Here is a 21,469-nt window from a genome sequence, read left to right as displayed (position 1 = left end):
GAGAAATGCATAAAACTACATGAGGATAATTTTAAAACCTTCTTGAAAGACACTAAGAACAAATGGAAAGACATCTCCTATTCTTGGACAGGATAAGTCAACATTACAAAGATGTCAGTTCTCCCTAACTTAATTTGAAAATTCAATACAATCCAAATAAAAATACCAGCAAGCTGTTTTATGAAGATATATGAGCTGAAAAGTCCATCTGGAAAGATAAACATGAAAGAACAGGTAGGAAAACACTGGAAAAGAAAAACTATGAGGAGGAAATAGCTTTAGCAGAGATTAAAAAACTGAAAGCTTCTGTCATTAGAAATGGGTGGCACTGGTACATAAATAGACAAATTGCAATAGACCAGAAATTTAGAAACAGACACAAATACATCTTTACTCCAGTGATTTGAGATGCCATCTTTGATACATTCTAAAAATGGACTTTGTTATAAATGGTACTGGGGACAATTGGGTAGCCATTTGGAAAAAGATAAAATTAAATCCATATGTCACACCCAGCAAAAGAATAAATGACATGAATTAGGGCTCTAAGTGTAAAAGCTAAAACAACACAAAGACCAGAAGAAAACATGGGGGACTTCCTCTTTAACTCTGACGTTGGGTAAGGCTTTCTAACTATGACTCAAAACCCAGAGGATGTAAAGAAAAGACCAGTAAATCTGACCATGTGAAAATTCATCCCTGGTGGCTCAGACAGTAAAGAATATGCCTGCAATGCAGGAGACCTGAGTTCAAGCTCTGGGTTGGGAAAATTCCCTGGAGAAGAGAATGGCTACCCACTCCAGTAGTCTCGCCTGGAGAATTCCATGGACAGAAGAGCCTGGCGGGCTACAGCCTATGGGATCAAAAAGAGTCAGACATGACTAAGCAACTAATACACACACATGAAAATTTAAAACTTTGCATGACACATAAAGTCCACAGGTAACTGACAAACTGAAAGAAAATAGTCTCAACATAATACCACAAAGGGCAGATATCCCTAACATATAAGTAACTCTTAAAAACTGAAAACAAAACTAAAAATTCCAGTAATAAAATAAGAGTAAAGGCATAAATAGAAAGTTTACCAGAAAAGATAGAAAAATGGTCCTCAAACATATGGGGAAAAAATGCTCAAGGACACAATTAGAGAAAGGCAACTGAAAATAATGCTGAGATAGGTACCATTTCTCACCTATTCAGACTGGCAAAAAAAAAAAAAAAATCACAACACATTCTGCTGTCCAGGTTGAAGGGAAACAGGTGCTGGAATACATGGCTGATGGGAATGCAAATTGGTGCAATTCTCTCCAGGAAAATTTGGTAATACCGAATGAAATTAAATACATGCTCACCCTTGAACCCAGCAACTCCACTTCTAGGAATTTATCCTGAAGCTAGACCTTCAACAATGTGAAAATGCATATGCAAAAGGTTTTTCACTGAAGCATTACTTCTTAATTGCAAAATACTGGGAACAATATGGGCTTCCCAGGTAGCTCAGTGGTAAAGAATCTACCTGCCAATGTAGAAGACAAGGCTTGATCTGTGATCTGAGAAGATCCCACATACCAAGGAGCAACCAAGTCCCTGCACCACAACTATTGAGCCTGTGCTCTAGAGCCTGGGAGCCACGACTGCTGAGCCCACACGCTGAAACTACTGAAGCCCACGCCCTGGAGCCCATGCTCTGCAACAAGAGAAGCCACCACAGCAAGAAGCCTCTGCCTCAGAACTAGAGAGTAGCCCCTGCTCACCGCAACTAGAGGAAAGCCCACACAGCAGCAAAGACCTAGCACAGCCAAAAATAATACTGGGAACAATGTACTCCTACATGGAGAGTGGCTAGATAAACTATAGCATATCTCGGAGAAGGCAATGGCACCCCACTCCAGTACTCTTGCCTGGAGAATCCCAGGGATGGGGGAGCCTGGTTGGCTTCCATCTATGGGACCGCACAGAGTCGGACACGACTAAAGCAACTTAGCAGCAGCAGCATAGCATATCTAGACAAAGGAGCATTACACAGCTGTAAAAAAAAAAAGGGGGGGTGGAGAAAGAGAATGAGCAAGATCTCTGGATTTGCATGGCATGAATTTCAGCAAGGACTATTAAGTGAAAAAAAGCAAAAGCCAAGATCATCTATACAGTATGCTCCTCTTCATATAAGAGCCTGCTGCTGCTGCTGCTAAGTTGCTTCAGTCGTGTCCGATTCTGTGCAACCCCATAGACAACAGCCCACCAGGCTCCCCCGTCCCTGGGATTCTCCAGGCAAGAACACTGGAGTGGGTTGCCATTTCCTTCTCCAATGCATCAAAGTGAAAAGTGAAAGAGAAGTTGCTCAGTCGTGTCAGACTCTTAGTGACCCGATAGACTGCAGCCCACCAGGCTCCTCCATCCATGGGATTTTCCAGGCAAGAGTACTGGAGTGGATTGCCATTGCCTTCTCCAAAGGAAGAGCCTGTAAGAACATATATAATTTTCTCTCTTGTGTACAAAGGAAATGGGACAGGAACAGATGAGACAGTGACGTGATGGAAGCAGGCTAGAAGGTTGAGCGGATGGAAAGATACAGGAACAGGGCAGGGAGGGGAGGAAGGAGTGTCTGTCTTCTGACTGTATCTTTTAAAATGCTATTATTGAGATGATTTATATACCACAAAAAATCACCATCTTAAAGTACCAAATTCAGTGGATTTTAGTTTATTCACGAAGTTGTGGGTAAGATTCTGCACTTCCACTGCAGGGGCCACGGCATTCGACCCCTGGTCCGGAAACTAAGATCCTACATGTAGAGCGACCAAAAAAAAAAAAGAAAAGAAATCCACTCATTTGCTTTCTATCCTTATGGATTTGACTAGACATTTCATATAAATAGAATCCAGCTTCTTTCACCTAGCATACTGTTTTCATGGTTTATTGACATGGTAGCATGAATCAGAATCCCATGGACGGAGGAGCCATGGCGGCAGTCCATGGGGTCGCTAAGAGTCGGCCACGACTGAGCGACTCCATTTTCACTTTTCACTTTCATGCATTGGAGAAGGAAATGGCAACCCACTCCAGTGTTCTTGCCTGGAGAATCCCAGGGACGGGGGAGCTTCGTGGGCTGCTGTCTATGGAGTCGCACAGAATCGGACACGACTGAAGCGACTTAGCAGCAGCAGCATGAATCAGCACTTCATTTCTTTTCATGGCTGGATCATGTTGCTCTGTATTTACCACATTTTGCTTATCTCTTCATCCTTTGATGGACATTTGGAATTTTTCTGCCTTGGGCCTATTCTGGATAATGCTGTTAGGAACATTCTACTGCAAGCTTTTGTGTGACACATGTTCTTAATTCTCTTGCGTAAACACCTAGGAATGGAATTACTGGGTCATGGAGTAAAGCCATGTGAAACTACCAGTTTTCCAAAGAGCGCAGCGCACACGCACGAGGCTCTCAATCCTCCCACATCGAGCCCTGCGAATGGCAGATCCTGGAGCTCATCTTGGTGGGAATACCCTGCCCACGGCCTCAGCAGACGGATCCTGCTGAAGCGGCTCTGATGCCCAAAGTCCCTGCCAAGGAGGGGCAGCTGGATCCAGTGGTTCCTGGACTCTCCAGTGTCCTGCCTAGGCCAGTACCGGTGGGTGGAGTCAGGGAATAAAGATGTGTGGGTCTTTCCTGGACCATCTGGGACCCAGAGGAGGTGGCACCTGCCCTTGGCCCTCCCTGGGGCAGAATGTGGACTCCCAAAGTGGCTCTAGGCTCCCAGCTCAGCACTGAGGCTGGGAGGGGGAGGTGAGGAATAGGGAGGGCCATACTGCTGAACTGGGTGCCCAGAGGGTCCTGGTTGGGGCTTAAGAGACACTGAGGTCCAGAGGGCAGCCAGGAAAAGGTGGTTTCCCCTGGGGCAGCTGGGGACAGGTGCTCATTTGCTTAGGAAGTTTTCGGATTTCATTGAAGGTTTTGGGTACTCTGGCACCTGGGAGGGCCCTGAGGGGTGAGAGGCAGCCCTGTGACAGGCCTCCTGGACGCCCATGTGAGCCAGGAATGGGTGGGAGCGGGGGCTGTGTCAGGAGTCTCAGACCATGCAGGTAGCTGTCTCCCATCTCTGAGAGTTTGAGGGGCTCCCTTCTCCCCACTGTGCAGAGCCCGGCACTGCTCACACAGGGGTGGAGGGGAGTCCTTCAGAAGCCGTCAGCCGGGTCCTGCCCTGTGGCAGAGCCTCCAGCCCTCATGTGGCTGCTGTGGAGAGGGTCAGGGGCAAGGCTGGTGAGGTGCAGGGGAGTGGAGCTGACATCCAGTGTGGAACATTCTGAAGACACTCGGGGCTTCCTGTCCTCTGCTGCGTGCTGGGGAGCTGTGGGGTGAGTGAGGGAGGGCCCCAGGCGGTTGGTGTGTGGTGTGAGGGGCCCTGCATGCCCCCTAGACTCCCAGGACAACTCACTCTCCACGGGCAGTGCCCGCAGAGCTTTTCCATGCTGGACCCCTCCGTGCCCCGTCACCCTACCCAAAGGGCCAGGCCTGAGCCAGCCTTCCTGTCAGTCCTGACAAGCACGCCCCTCCCTTCCCACGGCCCCTGCCTGAGTTCACGCCCTGCCCATTCCATCTCCCCAGACCTCTGGACTCCCCCCACTTTTTCTTCTCTCCCAGACCCCTTACTCATCACCTCCTCACTCCCCCCAGTACCCCTCCTGCCCCTCAGATCCCTTGTCCCACAGTCAAATGAGCTTTCCAGAACACACATCCAATCTTTTACCTATAGCTCCAAACACTTGACACCAGGAATAAAGGAAAAACAAAAAAACAAAATGACATTTTAAAAACTGTCATCGTTTTTGTGTTCCCCGGGAGCATGAGAACTAACCTTCTGGACAGACTGCTCTTCTACTGGGAAAACAGGTCAGTGGGCCTGTTTGTTACTCCAGGCCAGGCTGAGTCTGGCTGGAGGGGAGAAGAGGGTCATCATCACTACAGAACCATCCTGTAAATGACCCGGCCCAGGGTGGAGACAGGCCAGCTTTAAAAATTGTCATAACGTTGATCCAAGGCTAAGAGATTGGTAGCCCCCAAACCCCTCTCCCCCACAACCCTCACCCCACCGCGCCCCCCCAACACGGCCCCCTCCCCACCTCCACCCCTCCTCAAGGCAGGGAAGCAGATCGCCGCCTGGTGAGCAGCGGGCGGCCCCTTCAAAGCCCTTGGTTCTCCTCTCCTGGCTCCACGCTCCGCGCAGAGCCCAGCCTTCAGGGGCGGAGTCCTCACTCCGCTAAGGCAGCGAGGGGAGGGACTCCTCTTAGGGCCCAGGGCAGACAAAGGGCACCTACGGTGCAGACCGCAGGGCGTCCCTGCCGCAGGACTGAACTGACTCTGAGCTGGGACTGGGCCTGGAGCCCTCACCACCTCAGACCTGCTGTGCGATGCTGCAGCCACTGCTCCTTCCCAGTCCCTTTCCTTTCCACTGGGGGTGGGGGCTGGGAGGGCTCTCAGGCTCGGACTCCTTTCTCCCCCCGAATCACTGTTTGCTCTTTTCTTCCAGGTTTCAGGGATGGGGCAGGTGTGGCATTGGGTGGGGAAAACTGAGGTGGGGCCTTCCCTTTGAGTTCAACCTTCACCTCCTGTTCCCAAGTGCAGCAGAGATGGGTAAGGCTGAGGAGATTTTACACAAATGATGTTATAGTTGTGGCAGGGTGAAGGGACAGTGGTGCTGTTTGCCTCTTTAGGCAACTGCTTCAGCTCTGGGTTTGGTGGCTGTCCAGCATGGTGCCTGTGGCAGTAGTCAGGGCCCAGCAGACTTGGTGACTTTGGGCAGGATATTCATTTACCTGGGCCTCAGTCTCCACATCTGCCCAATGGGAATGATAATAATCCCTGTTCCCTGGACGGGGTGAAGATACAAGGAATTCAGGGGCTTGGAGGTGCTTTGTAACATGCTATCTCTGTATGTTAATTAAGATGTTTAGGACTTACCTGGTGGATAAGAATCTGCCTGCTAATGCAGGGGACATGGGTTTGATCCCAGGTCTGGGAAGATTCCACATGGCAAGAAGCAACTAGGCTCTTGTGCCCCAGCTACTGAGCCCACATTCTGCAGCTACTGAAGCTTGTGCCTAGAGTCTGTGCTCCGCAACAAAACAAGCCATCACAACAAGAAACCCATGCAAAGCAATGAAGAGTAGCCCTTGCTGTCTGCAACTAGAGAAAGCCCTCTTGCAGCAAAGAAGACCTAGTGCAACCAAAAATAAATAAATAAATTCAAGCAGTTCATTTCAGTCGCTCAGTCGGGTCTGACTCTTTACGACCCCATGGACTGCAGCACGCCAGGCTTCCCTCTCCATCACCAGCTCCCGGAGCTCGCTCAAACTCTTTTCCATCAAGTCAGTATCAAGTCAGTGATGCCATCCAACCATTTCATCCTCTTTCTTCCCCTTCTCTTCCTGCCTTCAATCTTTCCTAACATCAGGGTCTTTTCAGATGAGTCAGTTCTTCCAATCAGGTAGCCAAAGCATTGGAGTTTCAGCTTCAGAATCAGTCCTTCCAATGAATATTCAAGACTGATTTTCTTTAGGATTGACTGATTTGATCTTCTTGCTGTCCAAGGGACTCTTCAAGAGTCTTCTCCAACACCACAGTTTGAAAGCATCAATTCTTCTGCACTCAGCTTTCTTTATAATCCAACTCTCACATGCTTACATGACTACTGCAGAAATCATAGCTTTGACTAGATGGACCTTTGTTGGCAAAGTAATGTCTCTGCTTTTTAATATGCTATCTAGGTTGGTCATAGCTTTTGTTCCCAGGAGCAAGCGTCTTTTAATTTCATGGCTGTAGCCACCATCTGCAGTGATTTTGGAGCCCAAGAAAATGAAGCCTCACTGTTTCCATTGTTTCCCTGTCTATTTGCCAGGGACCAGATGCCATGATTTTTTGAATATTGAGTTTTAAGCCAGCTTTTTCACTCTGCTCTTTCACCTTAATTAAGAGACTCTCTAGTTCCTCTTCGCTTTCAGCCATAAGTGTGATGTCATCTGCATATCTGAGGTTATTGATATTTCTCAGGGCAATCTTGATTCCATCTTGTGTTTCATCCAGCCCGGCATTTTGCATGATGTACTCTGCATATAAGTTAAGTAAGCAGGGTGACAGTATACAGCCTTGACATATATATTTTAAAAATATCCTAACAGCATCAATTTTAGATTCAGTCCTAGGTATATTTTTATTTTTACTATAAATGGTACTTTTACAAAACGACTTTTCCTGAGTGCTTATTGGGGCTTCCCTTGTGGCTCAGCTGGTAAATAATACATCTGCAATATGGGAGATCTGGGTTCTATCCCTGGGTTGGGAAGATCCCTTGGAGAAGGGAAAGGCTACGCACTCAAGTATTCTGGCCTGGAGATTCCATGGACAGTCCATGGGGTCGCAAAGAGCTGGACATGGCTGGGTGACTTTCACTTTCACTTTTGTATTTTTATTTCTACTATAAATGGCACTTTTACAAAATGACTTCCCCTGATTGCTTGTTACTATATAGAAATTAAATTGATTTTTGTACATTGATTTTGTACTGGAACAATTGCCACATTTGAAAATTATTTTAATCTATTAACTATAGGATTTGTGTTTTGATGGGTTTTCTCAATGAGGTGTACTGCCCCCTAGAGGGAGATTGGAAAATTTGTAAGGGATTTGTTGTGACCAAGAATTTATACATCATAATACATATTATTTAGTTTATTAACATTTTATATTACAATGAAAGAATTATATTCATTTTTTGAAAATATTATAAAAGAATTTCATTTCAGGATAGGATGTACAGCATTAATTTTATGGGGAAATGGGAGATCTAACAGGGTTACAAACCTCTGAAGTTTTGATAAATTTTTTTCAAGTCATTATTATTAAAAAAATTTTTCTTTGGTCCACTCCTCTGCAGTGAAAGGACAGAAGCCTAATCAGTGGACCGCCAGGGAATTACCTCATTATCATTTTAAACCTTTACCTTACCTTGCTGTGCTCTCAAGCCTTGGACAGTTGAACAGTGGTGATGATGGGCACATGCAGTCTTTTCAGACTCAAAGGAAATGCTTCCACCTTTCACTAAGATTTTCTTTAAATCACAAAAGGATGCTGAATTTTATCAAAAAAATCCCCCCTACCCGCCCAACATCTGAGAGATTAATATTAATCTTGATGTGATGTACCACATTGATGGATATTCCTTTTTTATCCATATATTCTGATTCCTTTTCTAATGCTAGGCCCACCTCACATTTCTGGGATAAATCCGTCTAGGTGCTATGTCATCCGTTTTACCTATTGCCACATTGTGTACTAGCATTTCGTGTAGAATTTTGCATCTGTGTTTGTTAGTGAGGCAGGGGTATCATTTTCCTTACTCGCGGGGTTCTTGTCAGCTAGGCTAGCCTAGTGAAGGGAGGTGGGAACGCGGACTCCCGGGGCTCCGTTACCCGATCCAAGGACCAGCCGCCACCACCGCGAGGAAATCGTGTGCAGGGCGCGCCCCCTGGCGGCTGCGGATCTCAAAAGAGCCCTATGAGCCAGGCAGGCTTTGCGGGGACGGGGTGGTCAGGGCCGGGTGAGGGGAGGGAACCAGGTGACATCAAGAGGTACCAGGGCTGTGTGTGCCCTGGGCCTTCGCTGGGCCTGGTGTGTGAACAGCTCAGCTTCCGAGAGGGGGTGACCAAGACCCAGAGTGACAAAGTAGGCCTATAAATGAGGCGTTCTGATCCTTCTGACCTGTGAGGTCCTGGACTCTTAATCTCTTTATCCATCAAGTGGAGATAATCAATCTGACTGTCAGGGAAATGGGAGGAAGTTGTCAAAGCACAGAATTCAGACTTTTCCAAAGATGCAGATGTGTCCTCTCCTGGCCTCAGGATTCTTGTGTGGTTTTTTTTTTTTTTTTTTTTTTTTGTCTGTTAAAGAGCCTCTTGATGAAAGTGAAAGAGGAGAGTGAAAAAGTTGGCTTAAAGCTCAACATTCAGAAAATTAAATCATGGCATCCGGTCCCATCACTTCATGGGAAACAGATGGGGAAACAGTGGAAACAGTGGCTGACCGACTGACTGACTGATGGCTCCAAAATCACTGCAGATGGTGATCGTAGCCATGAAATTAAAAGACACTTACCCCTTGGAAGGAACGCTATGACCAACCTAGACAGCATAATGAAAAGCAGAGACATTACTTTGTCAACAAAGGTCCATCTATGGTTTTTCCAGTGGTCATGTACAGATGTAAGAGTTGGACTATAAAGAAAGTTGAGTGCAGAAGAATTGATGCTTTTGAATTGTGGTGATGGAGAAGACCTTTGAGAGTCCCTTGGACTGCAAGAAGATCCAACCAGCCCATCCTAAAGGAAATCAGTCCTGGCTGTTCATTGGAAGGACTGATGTTGAAGCTGAAGCTCCAATACTTTGGCCACCTGATACGAAGAACTGACTCACTGGAAAAGGCCCTGATGCTGGGAAAGATTGAGGGCAGGAGGAGAAGGGGCCGACAGAGGATGAGATGGTGGATGACATCACCGACTCAATGGACATGGGTTTGGGTGGACTCTGAGAGTTGGTGATGGTCAGGGAGGCCTGGCATGCTGCAGGTCAAGGGGTCGCAAAGAGTTGGACACAACTGAGCAACTGAACTGAACTGAACTGAAGGCACTTGATAAGTGGGAAGAGAATTCAGTGTTAATGATACTCAACTGACCAGAATGAGAGTTCATATTAGGGAAGTCTGTGTGAAGGAAGCATATTTGTTAACTTATTAATTTTTGTTCATTATTTCATTATTGTTCATTTTTTCAACAAATATTTATTGGACACCATGGTAAGTGACAACCTCAGCTATGCAGATGACACAACCTTTATGGCAGAAAGTGAAGAAGAACTAAAGAGCCTCTTGATGAAAGTAAGAGGAGAGAGAAAAAAGTTGGCTTAAAACTCAACATTCAGAAAACTAAGATCATGGCATCTGGTCCCATCACTTCATGGAAAATAAATGGGGAAACAGTAGAAACAGTGACAGACTTTATTTGGGGGGGGGGTCCTCCAAAATCACTGCAGATGGTGGCTGCAGCCATGAAATTAAAAGACACTTGCTCCTTGGAAGAAAAGTTATGACCAACCTAGATAGCATATTAAAAAGCAGAGACATTACTTTGTCAACAAAGGTCTGTCTAGTCAAGGCTATGGTTTCTCCAGTAGTCATGTATGGATGTGAGAGTTGGACTATAAAGAAAGCTAAGCACTGAAGAATTGGTGCTTTTCAACTGTGGTGTTGGAGAAGACTCTTGAGAGTCCCTTGGACTGCAAGGAAATCCAACTAATCCATCCTCAAGGAAATCAGTTCTGAATATTCATTGGAAGGACTGATGCTGAAGCTGAAACTCCAATACTTTGGCCACCTGATTGGAAGAACTGACTTATCTGAAAAGACCCTGATGCCGGGAAAGATTGAAGGCAGGAGAAGAAGGGGCTGACAGAGGATGAAATGGTTGGATGGCATCACCGACTCAATGGACAGGAGTTTGAGTAAACTCTGGGAGTTGGTGTTGGACAGGGAGGCCTGGTGTCCTGCAGTCCTTGGGGTCGCAAAGAGTCAGACACGACTGAGCAACTGAACTGACCGACTGACTGACTGATGGTAAGTGAAATAAAATGCCAAAAAAAATGTCTAGGCCCTAATCCCGGAAACCTATGGATATGTTAGGTTATATGGAAAAAAAGGAATTAATGAAAGTTGCTGATTGGTGGACTTTAAGACAGAAAGATAATTTTGGATTATCCAGGCAGACCCAGTGTGATCACAAGAGTCCTTATAAATGAAAGGGGAGGCAGGAGAGTCAGAGGACATGGGTCCAAGGCAAGCAGAGTGATGTGACTGCTGCCTCTGGAGATGGAAGGAAGCCCCAAACCAAGGAATGTGGGCAGTCTCTAGAAGTTGGAAGAGGCAGGGGAACAAATTCTGCCCTGGAACCTTCCAGAAGGAATGCAGGCCTGACACCTTGACTTTTAGCCCAGCAAGACTCATTTTGGGTTTCTGATATGTAGGACTATAAGATAATAACTATGTGTGTATCTTTAAGCCCCCACATCCATGACAATTTGTTACAGCCATGATAGGAAACTAATACACTGTCCCAATGGATACAGTTCATACCATTGGGACAGATGGGTACCATCCATTCATTTTTTCACCCCTAAAGCATTTAGGAAGTACTTACTATGAGCCAGACCCTGCTGAGGAGCAAGCTGGCAAGGGACAAGTGGCTCCTGGGGATCCATGTCCAGGACTGCAGAAAGGCTGCTTGGATGGTGCCTCTTCCTCCTGCTCCTTCCACCTCCCAAGCTAAGAGTGAGCCTGCAGGATGCCAGGCCTCCCTCCATGGGTTATCACCAGACATGATTCTGACATGGTCCCTCCCTCTGGGAGCAGCCAGTCTGGTTGGGTAGAAACAGGAATCAGAGAGGACACATTACCAAGGTTGCCCTAACAAAGTGTCAACAAAACCCAGGAGGCTCAGAAAACATAAAAGTTTCTTTTGTTCATCTCAGCAGTTTGAGCTGAGTATTCCAGGTTAGTCCACAAGCAGCCCTGCTCCCTGCAGTGAACTGGGAAGCCCTCTTGTTTCCCTGCCTTCCTCTAGGTCAGCGGTTCACACTAGAGGTGATTTTGCTCACCACGGTGAAAGTGAAAGTCGCTCAACCATGTCCAGTTCTTTGCAACCCCATGGACTGTAGCCTGCCAGGCTCCTCTGTCCATGGAAATCTCCAGGCCAGAATACTGGAGTGGGTAGCCATTTCCTTCTCCAGAGGATCTTCCCATCCCAAGGATTGAACACAGACATTGCAGGCAGATACTTTACCATCTGAGCCACCAGAGAAGCCCCACTCACCAGGGTACATGTGGCAAAATTCAGAGATATTTTTGGTTGTTATAACTTGGGGTATGATGCTGGCATCTAGTAGGCAGAGGACAGAGATATGACTAAATGTTCTCCAATGCACAGTACAGCCCTTTACAGCAAATAACTCAAAATGGCAATTGTGCCAAGGTTGAGGGACCCAGGCATCTGCAAGGTTATAGGCTCATCCATGTGCCAATCCGGGGGAAGGAGAAAGTGAGCAGAGGTTAGGCCAGGGTTCAGGGGGCATCTTCTTCACAACTATACACAGCCATGAAGACAGGCTGGTCACATGCCCACAACTCACTTCAAGGGAGTCTGGGAAGTATAGTCTAGGTGTGTGCCCAGGAGGAAGGGGTAACAGAGTTTGGTGGACAGCTCCACCGCCCCTTCCAGGCCTCCTCATCCATACGAGAGACCTGGACAGTGATGGCTGGTGGACGTTTCCAGTAAAGGGATCAAAGCTTGCAAAGATGCAGGGCCAGGAGAGGGTGCAACCAAGTGACAAAGTACATGGTTATGCCAGAGGAAGTCCGCCAGCGGGGAAGACTGGACCGCCTCCAGAGGGCAGGGAAGGCATCAGGTCAGGCTCCTGGTTTCTCATCCAGGCTTTCTTCCTTGAAGCTCAGCCCTTCTTGTCCATCTTACATAGCTGGGACCTTGACAGCACACATTTCTGCCTCATTCTCAAGCTGTTTTCTTGATTTTTGTACTTGGCCAACTGGCAGCTCCTGGAAGTCAGGACCACAGCCTGATCCTCAGAGTCTGGTTGCTGACCCGCACCCACCCATACCCCCCCCCCCCCCCATGGAGGTTCGGTTCACAACAGACTCTAGTTGCCCTTGTGTGCCTGTGTGTGACTTCAGTCGTGTTCGATTCTTTGCGACTGTATAGACCATGACCCACCAGGCTCCTTTGTCCATGGGATTCTCCAGGCAAGAATACTGAAGTAGGTTGCCATGTCCTCCTCCAGGGGATCCTCCCGACCCAGGAATGGAACCCGGGTCTCTACCAGGTCACTCCCTAATCACTGTCCTTCAGGCTTACTAATCAGATGCCCCATCCCCCAAACACAGCCCCTTAACATTGACCTTCCAAAGGCTGTCTCAATACTGTCTTCCCAGATTCCCCTGTCACTGCCTTTCCTAGTTTCCTCATGACTGACCCCCACGGCACCCCCACACTGACCTCCCAGCCTCAAGAGACCCTGTGGCCCCGGTGACAGCTCAGCCCTGGGTTGTGCAGCGCCTTCCACATGAGCAGCATCTCATAGGGCGCGAACCGGTGCACCAGCAGCAGCTCGCGGTACATGCAGGGGTCGAAGGAGGGCTGCCGCGCGCCGGGCAGCTGCACGCCAAAAGGCCGGATGCCCTCGTGGCCGCTGGGCTTCAGGCCGACTCGCTCCAGACACATGCCCATGAAGGCGTCGTCGATGGGGAAGAGCGGGATGTGGCGGGCGGCCTGGCGCAGGGCCTGGACCGTGTGGCGGGACAGGAGGAAGCCGCCGCCGCTGCAGTACACCGGGTAGACCGACCCGGAGAAGAGCTGTGGGGGCACGAAGTACTTGCTCCAGCTCTCGCGGATGGGCAAGGAGCCGCTCATGAGCTGCCCGGCGAAGAGATGGCGGTCGGGCGACTTTGCCTCCAGGAAGCGGAGCACGTTGGCCGTGTGCACGAAGACGTCGTCGTCGCCGCTGAGAAGGAAGCTCGCGTGTGGGCAGCGGGCCTCCAGCCAGTCGAGCAGGTGCACGTGCTTGAGCGTGAGGTTGAGGAAGGTGTCAGTGAAGGCCCACTGCAGCACGTCGCCGTGCTCGCGCGCCTCCAGCGCGGCCAGCTCCGCCAGCTGCTCTGCGCGCTCCGCGTCCTCGGGTGCGGGGGTGCCCAGCAGGAAGAGGCGGCGCACCGGCCGCCCGCTGTAGCTGCGCTCCTGCCCCCACGTGCGGCGGATGAGCTCGCGCCGCTCGAAGTTGGCCGGCGCCGACTTCACGGCCAGCAGCAGGAAGGGCCCGCGGCTGCCCCTACACTTGGCCGGCGCGTCCCAGAGCAGCGGGAAGTGGCGGCAGTGGCGGTACCGCAGGAAGTCTTGGATGCGCGCAGGCAGCTTCTCGAAGTCTGCCGTGGCGTTCGCTGAGGCGTTGGCCACGCACGGAGGCCCTGGGCTGGACGGCGACCTGGCAGCAGGGGCCACGTGGGTCACCTGCAGGGACCCATCCGACCTCTGCTTCTGTTGAAACCCGAGGTCTCCGAGGAACCAGTGATGCAGGACCGAGAAACTCAAACCCGCTAGAAGGCAGGTCAGGATCTTGGGTTTCAGGGACCTGCGGCAGGGAAAAGCCATCTGTGGGGGGAACCGAGTCAAAGTGAGCCTGGAGTCGTCTTTGAATCAGCAGAATGATGCCCTTCGCCTGTCACATCTCTCCCAGAATCCCAGCCCCTTCTCAACTTTGTTGTTAAGAAGGTATAAAAAAAAGCGTACTGAAGCTTTTCGTATCTCCCACAGCCTAGAGTTTTCTGACGTTCAAATCTGTGTATCTTTTTACCTTCTGACATCTACCTCTGGTTGTCAGTCGTGTGGGCCCGGCGGACTCATCAAGTCGTCAAAGCCCTTGTCTTCCCCATGAATCCGCTTCAGTCACTGGAACCTCTTTCTGTTCAGTTGCTCCAACTAAATACCCTGAGTGTCTACCCCACCCTCAGCTTACACCTGCTTTCCACACCTTGTTCACACTGCATCCAGATCTCTCCAGGCCTAGCCCCTCCTCTCTACCGTTGCTGAGCCCTGACCCTCAGTGATCTATTTCCCTCCTTGCCACCAGAGTCAAGGAGGCATGAGGTGACAGTCCTGGACTCAGACTCAGGTTAGAATTCAGTCATTACCACTTACATGTATCACCTCGAACAAGTCATTTCAGATCTCTAGCGCTGAGTGTTCTGCTCTCTAGCAAAGGGCTGGTAGCTCCTCCCTTGCAGGGTAATTTAGAGCCTTATATGAGCATGAACTAGCCAGTCAGTGAGTGGCACCTATTCTTTACCCTCTTCATTCTCAGGCTCCACCTCTTTCTATTTCTACCTGCTGGTGTTATTTTCTTTACCCCACACATGCCAGGTCAGGCCCTCTCCTCTGTGTATCCAAATCCCCTGCCCTGCCTGAGTGAACCTCAACCCCTGCCTTCATGGGGACACCTCAGGACAAACCCCAGATCACAACAGCCTTACCTGTATTTGAAGTGAAGTGAAGTCGCTCAGTCATGTTCGACTCTTTGCGACCCCATGGACTGTAGCCCACCAGGCTCCTCTCTCCATGGGATTTTCCAGGCAAGAATACTGGAGTGGGTTGCCATTTCCTTCTCCAGGGGATCTTCCCGACCCAGGGACCGAACCTGGGTCTCCGGCATTCTAGGCAGACACTTTACCATCTGAGCTACCAGGGAAGCCCCATCAGGATGGTAATAAAAAAGAATGGAAAAGCAGGACAAATATAAATGACACTAGGAGATAATAACTTAAAAATCATTGGTGCCAAAAGTTTTCGAGTTTGAGCTCCTGGTAGAAAAGAAGAAACAGAGAAAAAAGTTCAAGAGAGTCAACCTGAGAAAATAACAGGAAGAATTTGATTTGAAGCAAATCTCAAGATGCTGGAAGGACAATCAGGTATGACATTTATAAGGCAATGTTGAAGGAAGATTTAGAAACCATGCAAAAGTAAACCAAATTTCTCAAAGTAGATGAAAAATTCCCAGACACTTCATAAAAGAAAATGCCAGCACAGTATTTAAGAAATACACTCTTGTAAGGAACAGGATGAGGAAAAGGTAACAGTGAAGAAATGAAAGATCAGTGAAGTGTAAGATAATAACCAGAGGTCATCTATATAGTGGTATTTGTATCTTTGTATTTTTGTGCTCAGTCGTGTCTGACTCTTTGCTCCTCTGTTTATGGAATTTTGCAGGCAAGAATACCTGTATTTACTGCCTGCTAACTTCAGTTGCACCAGGTCCTGCCCTTGTTGAACACACCGCTCAGTATTTCGGGATCACCGCTCTCTTGGCTTTCCCCTCCCTCTTTAAGTGTGTCTCTCAGTTATCTTGGCTCCTTTCTTCCTTTCTATGTCTTTTAATGGTGCAGGGCTGGGGGGACTCCTCCAGGGCTCTGTCCTAGACACTCTTTTCACCTTTGTGCAAGGTGATTTCCTTTGCTTTTAGCACCTCCAAGCTCCAGAACCATATGTCCAACCAACCACCTATTACTTACCAGCTCCGTATGGTGGTCCACAGCCACCTTAGATGCAACCTGAACTCTAGTTTTCCTTCCCAGAGTTCCACCCCCACTGAGTTGTTCAAGCCCCAAATTGTAATTTATCCCCATCCTTTTGTTCACCTTGCCCCCACCCCTCTAAGCCTGGTAAATCCTAACTCCCAAATATTTGATCAGTCTGTCCCCTTCCATTCCTACTATCAACAGGCTAACCTAAGCTAGCATCTGCTGCTCAGATGAACCTTCTGCTTGGTCTCGCCACACACTTTCTTGCTCTCAGTTGATCTGTCCTCTAGAGCAGCTGGGATAACTCTGAACAATGTATGTTTACAGGCCACTCCTCATGCTCTTTTCTACAGCTTCTCACTGTCATCCACCTGCCCTGGCTGTAGTCGAGTCACAGCTTGGGACTGCCATCCTCTTTCTACCTTGGAGCTTTCCCTCATGCTGTTCCACTGCTGGGATGGACCTCTTCCTCTCCTTCACCTGTTTCATGGCCTCTTCACCCTCTACTTCCACTTGAATAGATATGTCCTTGGGGGAGGTTTTTTGTTTAAAGTTTATTTTTTCTCCTAGTCTGTAAGCATCCTGAGGGCAGGGATGGCATCTGTGTCGTTCACTACTGTCTCCCTCGTGCCCTTCCCAGGGTGGGAGTTTGACAGTATACTGACGGAAAATACTGGCTGCCTGGTTCAAATTCTGCCTCTGCCACTTTCTTTTTTTTTTTAATTTTTTAAAAAAATTTTATTTTTACTTTATTTTACTTTAAAATACTGTATTGGTTCCTCTGCCACTTTCTAACTGCGTGTGCTGAGCCAGTTGATTTAAGCTGTCAAATTGCTACCTCTTAAGGCAATGGCACCCCACTCCAGTACTCTTGCCTGGAAAATCCATGGACGGAGGAGCCTGGTAGGTTGCATGCAGAACATGGGGTCACTAACAGTCAGACACGACTGAGCAACTTCACATTCACTTTTTATTTTCATGCATTGGAGAAGGAAATGGCAACCCATTCCAGTGTTCTTGCCTGGAGAATCCCAGGGACAGGGAAGCCTGGTGGGCTGCCATCTATGGGGTCACACAGAGTCGGACATGACTGAAGCGACTTAGCAGCAGCAGCAGCACCAGCACGAGTTACTGGGACTGCCCTGTTGGTCCAGTGGTTAAGACTGGAAGTGGAAGACTCTGTGCTTCCATTTCAGGGGTTTGGGTTCAGTCCCTGGTCAGGGAACTAGATCCCATGTGCTGCAATGAAGATTGAAGATCCCACATGCCCCAACTAAGACCCAATGCGACCAAATAAAAATAAATATTTTAAAAATTATTGAGATATTTAACTGATAATGTCTGTGAAGCATTTAGCATAGTACTTGGCAGATAGTAAGTGTTCAGTTGCTGCTGCTGCTGCTAAGTCACTTCAGTCGTCTCTGACTCTGTGTGACCCCAGAGACAGCAGCCCACCAGGCTCCCCCGTCCCTGGGATTCTCCAGGCAAGAACACTGGAGTGGGTTGCCATTTCCTTCTCCAATGCATGCTTGCATGCTAAGTTGCTTCAGTCATGTCTGACTCTGTGTGACGCTATGGACAGCAGCCCACCAGGCTCCTCCGTCCACAGGATTCAAGTATTCAGTAAATATTAGCTATAATGATTATCAGAGGTACCAGTAAATATTGTTGAATAAATACTTTGCCCAGATAATGTGCTCAGTAAATATTTTCAGATTGAGTTGTTTGCACATAGTAGATGTTACTGGATCAAAGTGGAGTCTCATGCCTGGTTGTTACAGTCCCTACACAATGTCCAGCCCAAGATGGGCACAAAGCAGGTGTTCCATGAAATAATGGCACGAGTTAGCTACAGATAAAAGCAGGAGAACCTTGAAGAAACTGTAATCACTGACTCTCATGAGAAATACTAGATGTAGTTCCCTCTTAATGGATTCCTACTTCAGCGTTTAATGCACTGAAAAAAGAGAAACAGAAAATAAGCTATTTTATCATGAAAATGTGCTCAGTGCCTAGTCCTGTACTTGGCACATTTGGGGCATGCAATACATTTTCCCCCAATGAATGAAAGAGTAAAAGAATGAATGAGGATAGAATTTGGAGTCTGAATAACTTGGGTGTGAATCCCAGCTTTCATTAGCTATGTGACTTTGTATAAATGTGTTAACCTTCTAGGTTTCAGTTTTCTCCTCTGAAAAATTGAAGAGTTAACATTCATCTCTCAGTAAAATTTAGAGCAAGAAAATAATACTGTCAGTGCTAGAGTACCATACAAATGTGTTTTAGAAAATAATTAAAAAGCATTCTCTATCTCCTCTTCCTGTCCACAGTTGTTTCTAGAATGAGGATAGTCTCACATAGTAGACTATGAACAGTAATTCTTGGCTCACTTAACCTGCATTTACTTTGATAAAGTTGATTCAGGAACCTGGATCTCAGCCACTTTTTGATAAGAAACTAGGGAAAAGATTGAGCCGGTTCCTGTTCCTAAGGGTGGCCCTGGTTTACTGAGCTCTGCCCTTGGATGCTGACATTGTAAAGCTCCGGGGATGTTCTCTGTGATTCTTTTTCCTGCATTCCTCCTTACTCCCCATCCACTTTTCTAGGCACCATGAAGTCCCCACACTTTAAGCTGTCATAGCCTCTGCCGGCCCTGATCCCTTGTCCTTCAAATATCACCTCCTGTAGGAAGCCTCCTGGTAAGTCTATCTAAACAGAACCTATATCACAGTTTTTTAGGTGTTGTTGTTTCGTTTTTTAAATTTTCTGGCCTTGCCACGAGGCATGTGGGATCTTAGTTTCCCAACCAGGAATTGAAGCTGCACCCCTGCATTGGAAGTGCAGAGTCTTAACTACTGAACCGCCAGGGCAGTCCTATCAATGCTGATAGATACCGCAGCTTCTGAGTAGCAGAGCTGGTCGAAGAGGACAGACCTGCCACTTAGCTGAAATTTTTGAACCTCAGGTTCCTCGTTTGGGGACCTTGGGCAAGTTATTTGTCACAGAAGATATAAGAGATATAAATCCTCCCAGGGTATTATGAGTTGATTGGTGTAAGGCACTTAGAACCATGCCTGGCGTGTAGTGAGTACCCTAGGAATGTCAGCAGTTGGCTAACACAGGAATGTTTATGGGGCAAAGCAGGTCATCTTTTGTGAATTAGGTCCAGCCTTCTCATGCAGGACTGTATAGCATTCCTTTGTGAGCCTCTTTCTGTGCTCCTTTCTCACTCCACTTATCGCTCCACACGTTAATTCTCTTCACTCCACCTGGGATTCTCTCCCGTATTTTCCCAGGAACAAGAAAAGTTTCTGTTGGTTTTTCCCTCTTCCAGGATTCTCTGCCTTACTTTCCCGGGAACAGGAAAAGTTCCTTTTGGTTTTTCTCTCTTCTGGTTTGATGCCAAGTGACAGATGGCTGGAACATAGATTCCTCCAGCCCCCTACCCCAAGGTATTCCCGAATATGGACCACAGATATGGCAGGTGAACACACCTTTTATTACTTTTGGCCCCAGCGCCCGACATGGAGCCCTAACCCTGGGGCTTTGCCCTGGTTCCTGTTCCCTTGGTCCCCCTCTGGTTAGCACTCTAAGGAGAGTGGGGCAGGGAGGGGGAGAAAATGCACCTCCTTGTTAATAGGAAAAAGTCCAAGTCCCCATCTTACCTTGAATGTCTGAGAGAGAAGAAATAGACAGGAGTCATCCCCAGACTGGGACCTACCTTAAACCCCGTTTTTTCATTCACAAGCTGAGGCCCCACCCCCCCGGATTGTGTTTGTGAACCTGACCAATCCATGCATCCCTCCTCCCTTGGATAAGGTGGTTAGAGGGTGGGGACATGCCTACAAGCTTCCTTCCAACAGTAATAGCTTGCTTACCCTTTATGATGAGGCTAAACGTCATTTCTTCTAGAGGTTTTCTTGACGCCCCCACACACCAGTGGCCTTGTACACTCCCAGCAATACACTTGCCTGCAACACTTCAAAGCTGTATTATAATGAGCAGTTTTCCTGTTAGACTGAGAGGAATTCCAGGGCCTAGGACCTGTTCTGTTAATATAGGACGTGCTTTAAAAATCTTTGTTGAGTAATTTGCATGTAAAATCGGAGAAGTCAGTGGCACCCCACTCCAGTAGTTTTGCCTGGAAAATCCCATGGACGGAGGAGCCTGGTAGGTTGCAGTCCATGGGTTCACTAATAGTCAGACACAACTAAGCGACTTCACTTCCACGCATTGGAGAAGGAAATGGCACCCCACTCCAGTGTTCTTGCCTGGCGAATCCCAGGGACGGGGGAGCCTGGTGGGCTGCCGTCTATGGGGTCGCCCAGAGTTGGACACGACTGAAGTGACTTAGCAGCAGCAGCAGCAGCATGTAAAATGTTCGTCTAGGCATACCTTGTAGACACATTCATCTGAGAGTACTGAGCTTGGCACCATGAGTGGTTAGGAGGGAGGTTGGGTCGGATTTGGACCTCATCCTCAGAGCTCAGTGTATCTGGGGAGAACCAGATAGTGAATGACTATAAAGTGATGTGACCTGTAGAAAACACACTGGGACACTTGGAGAGGTCCTTGACTGGGAAACTTGACAGAGGTTACTTCACATTAGGACTGCATTGTATCTGTTTTTGTATCTACTGCTAGGTAACAAATTATCCCAAGCATTAAACAAATGCTTAAAACAACCAGTATTTTTAGTTCTCAAGATTCTGTGCATTACCTGGGAGGTTCTTTTGTTGGACCCACCTGGGCTGTCTTTCACATGTCTCTGTTCAGCTAACGTGTCAGCTGGAAACTGGGGCACTGGGCCTTGCTCTCCTGTACTCTTTTGTCCTGGGCTTTGTCATGGCACATTGGTCTCGGGGTTCCAAGATGGTCACAGTGGAAGCTACAGGCCTCCTGAGGCCTGGGCATCAGAACTTGCATCATGTCATTTTCACCACACTCCGTTGGTCAAAGCAAGTCACAACACCAGCCCAGATGTAAGTTCCAAAAATGTGTGACCATGTTTAACCTACCACATGGGTTTTGGGGTGATAAGGAGTTTTTCCAGCAGATAAGGAGCAGTGGAGAGGGAGAGGGCAGTCTGGGCAGAGGTACAGAGGTGGGGATAAACAGGACATGGCTGAGGAACATTCCAAGTTTAATGTGGTTGGCAGAGTAAATATTTGGAGCTGAGGATGCAAAGATAAATTAGAGATTCCTGAGATGGGGCCTTGAACCTCAAGTTTTAACTTGATCCTTTGGAAGTTTTAACAAGTGCATACCTGTTTTCAAGAGTCCATTGTA

The 21,469-nt window shown here is 47.9% G+C and overlaps 1 protein-coding gene across 1 annotated transcript; it reads right to left on the bottom strand.

Annotated features, from left to right (window-relative positions):
- Nucleotides 1-13,118: 13,118 nt before the first annotated feature.
- On the bottom strand, nt 13,119-19,883 carry B3GNT6 (UDP-GlcNAc:betaGal beta-1,3-N-acetylglucosaminyltransferase 6). The gene is made up of 2 exons (XM_052653314.1): nt 19,846-19,883; nt 13,119-14,238 (listed from the first exon to the last, which is right to left on the bottom strand). Exons 1-2 carry the CDS (start codon nt 19,881-19,883, stop codon nt 13,119-13,121), a joined length of 1,158 nt encoding a protein of 385 aa, XP_052509274.1.
- Nucleotides 19,884-21,469: the final 1,586 nt, after the last annotated feature.

Source organism: Budorcas taxicolor, chromosome 15 (assembly GCF_023091745.1).
Source record: "Budorcas taxicolor isolate Tak-1 chromosome 15, Takin1.1, whole genome shotgun sequence".
Taxonomy (NCBI): Eukaryota; Metazoa; Chordata; class Mammalia; order Artiodactyla; family Bovidae; genus Budorcas; species Budorcas taxicolor.
This window is presented reverse-complemented; position numbering and strand designations above follow the sequence as displayed.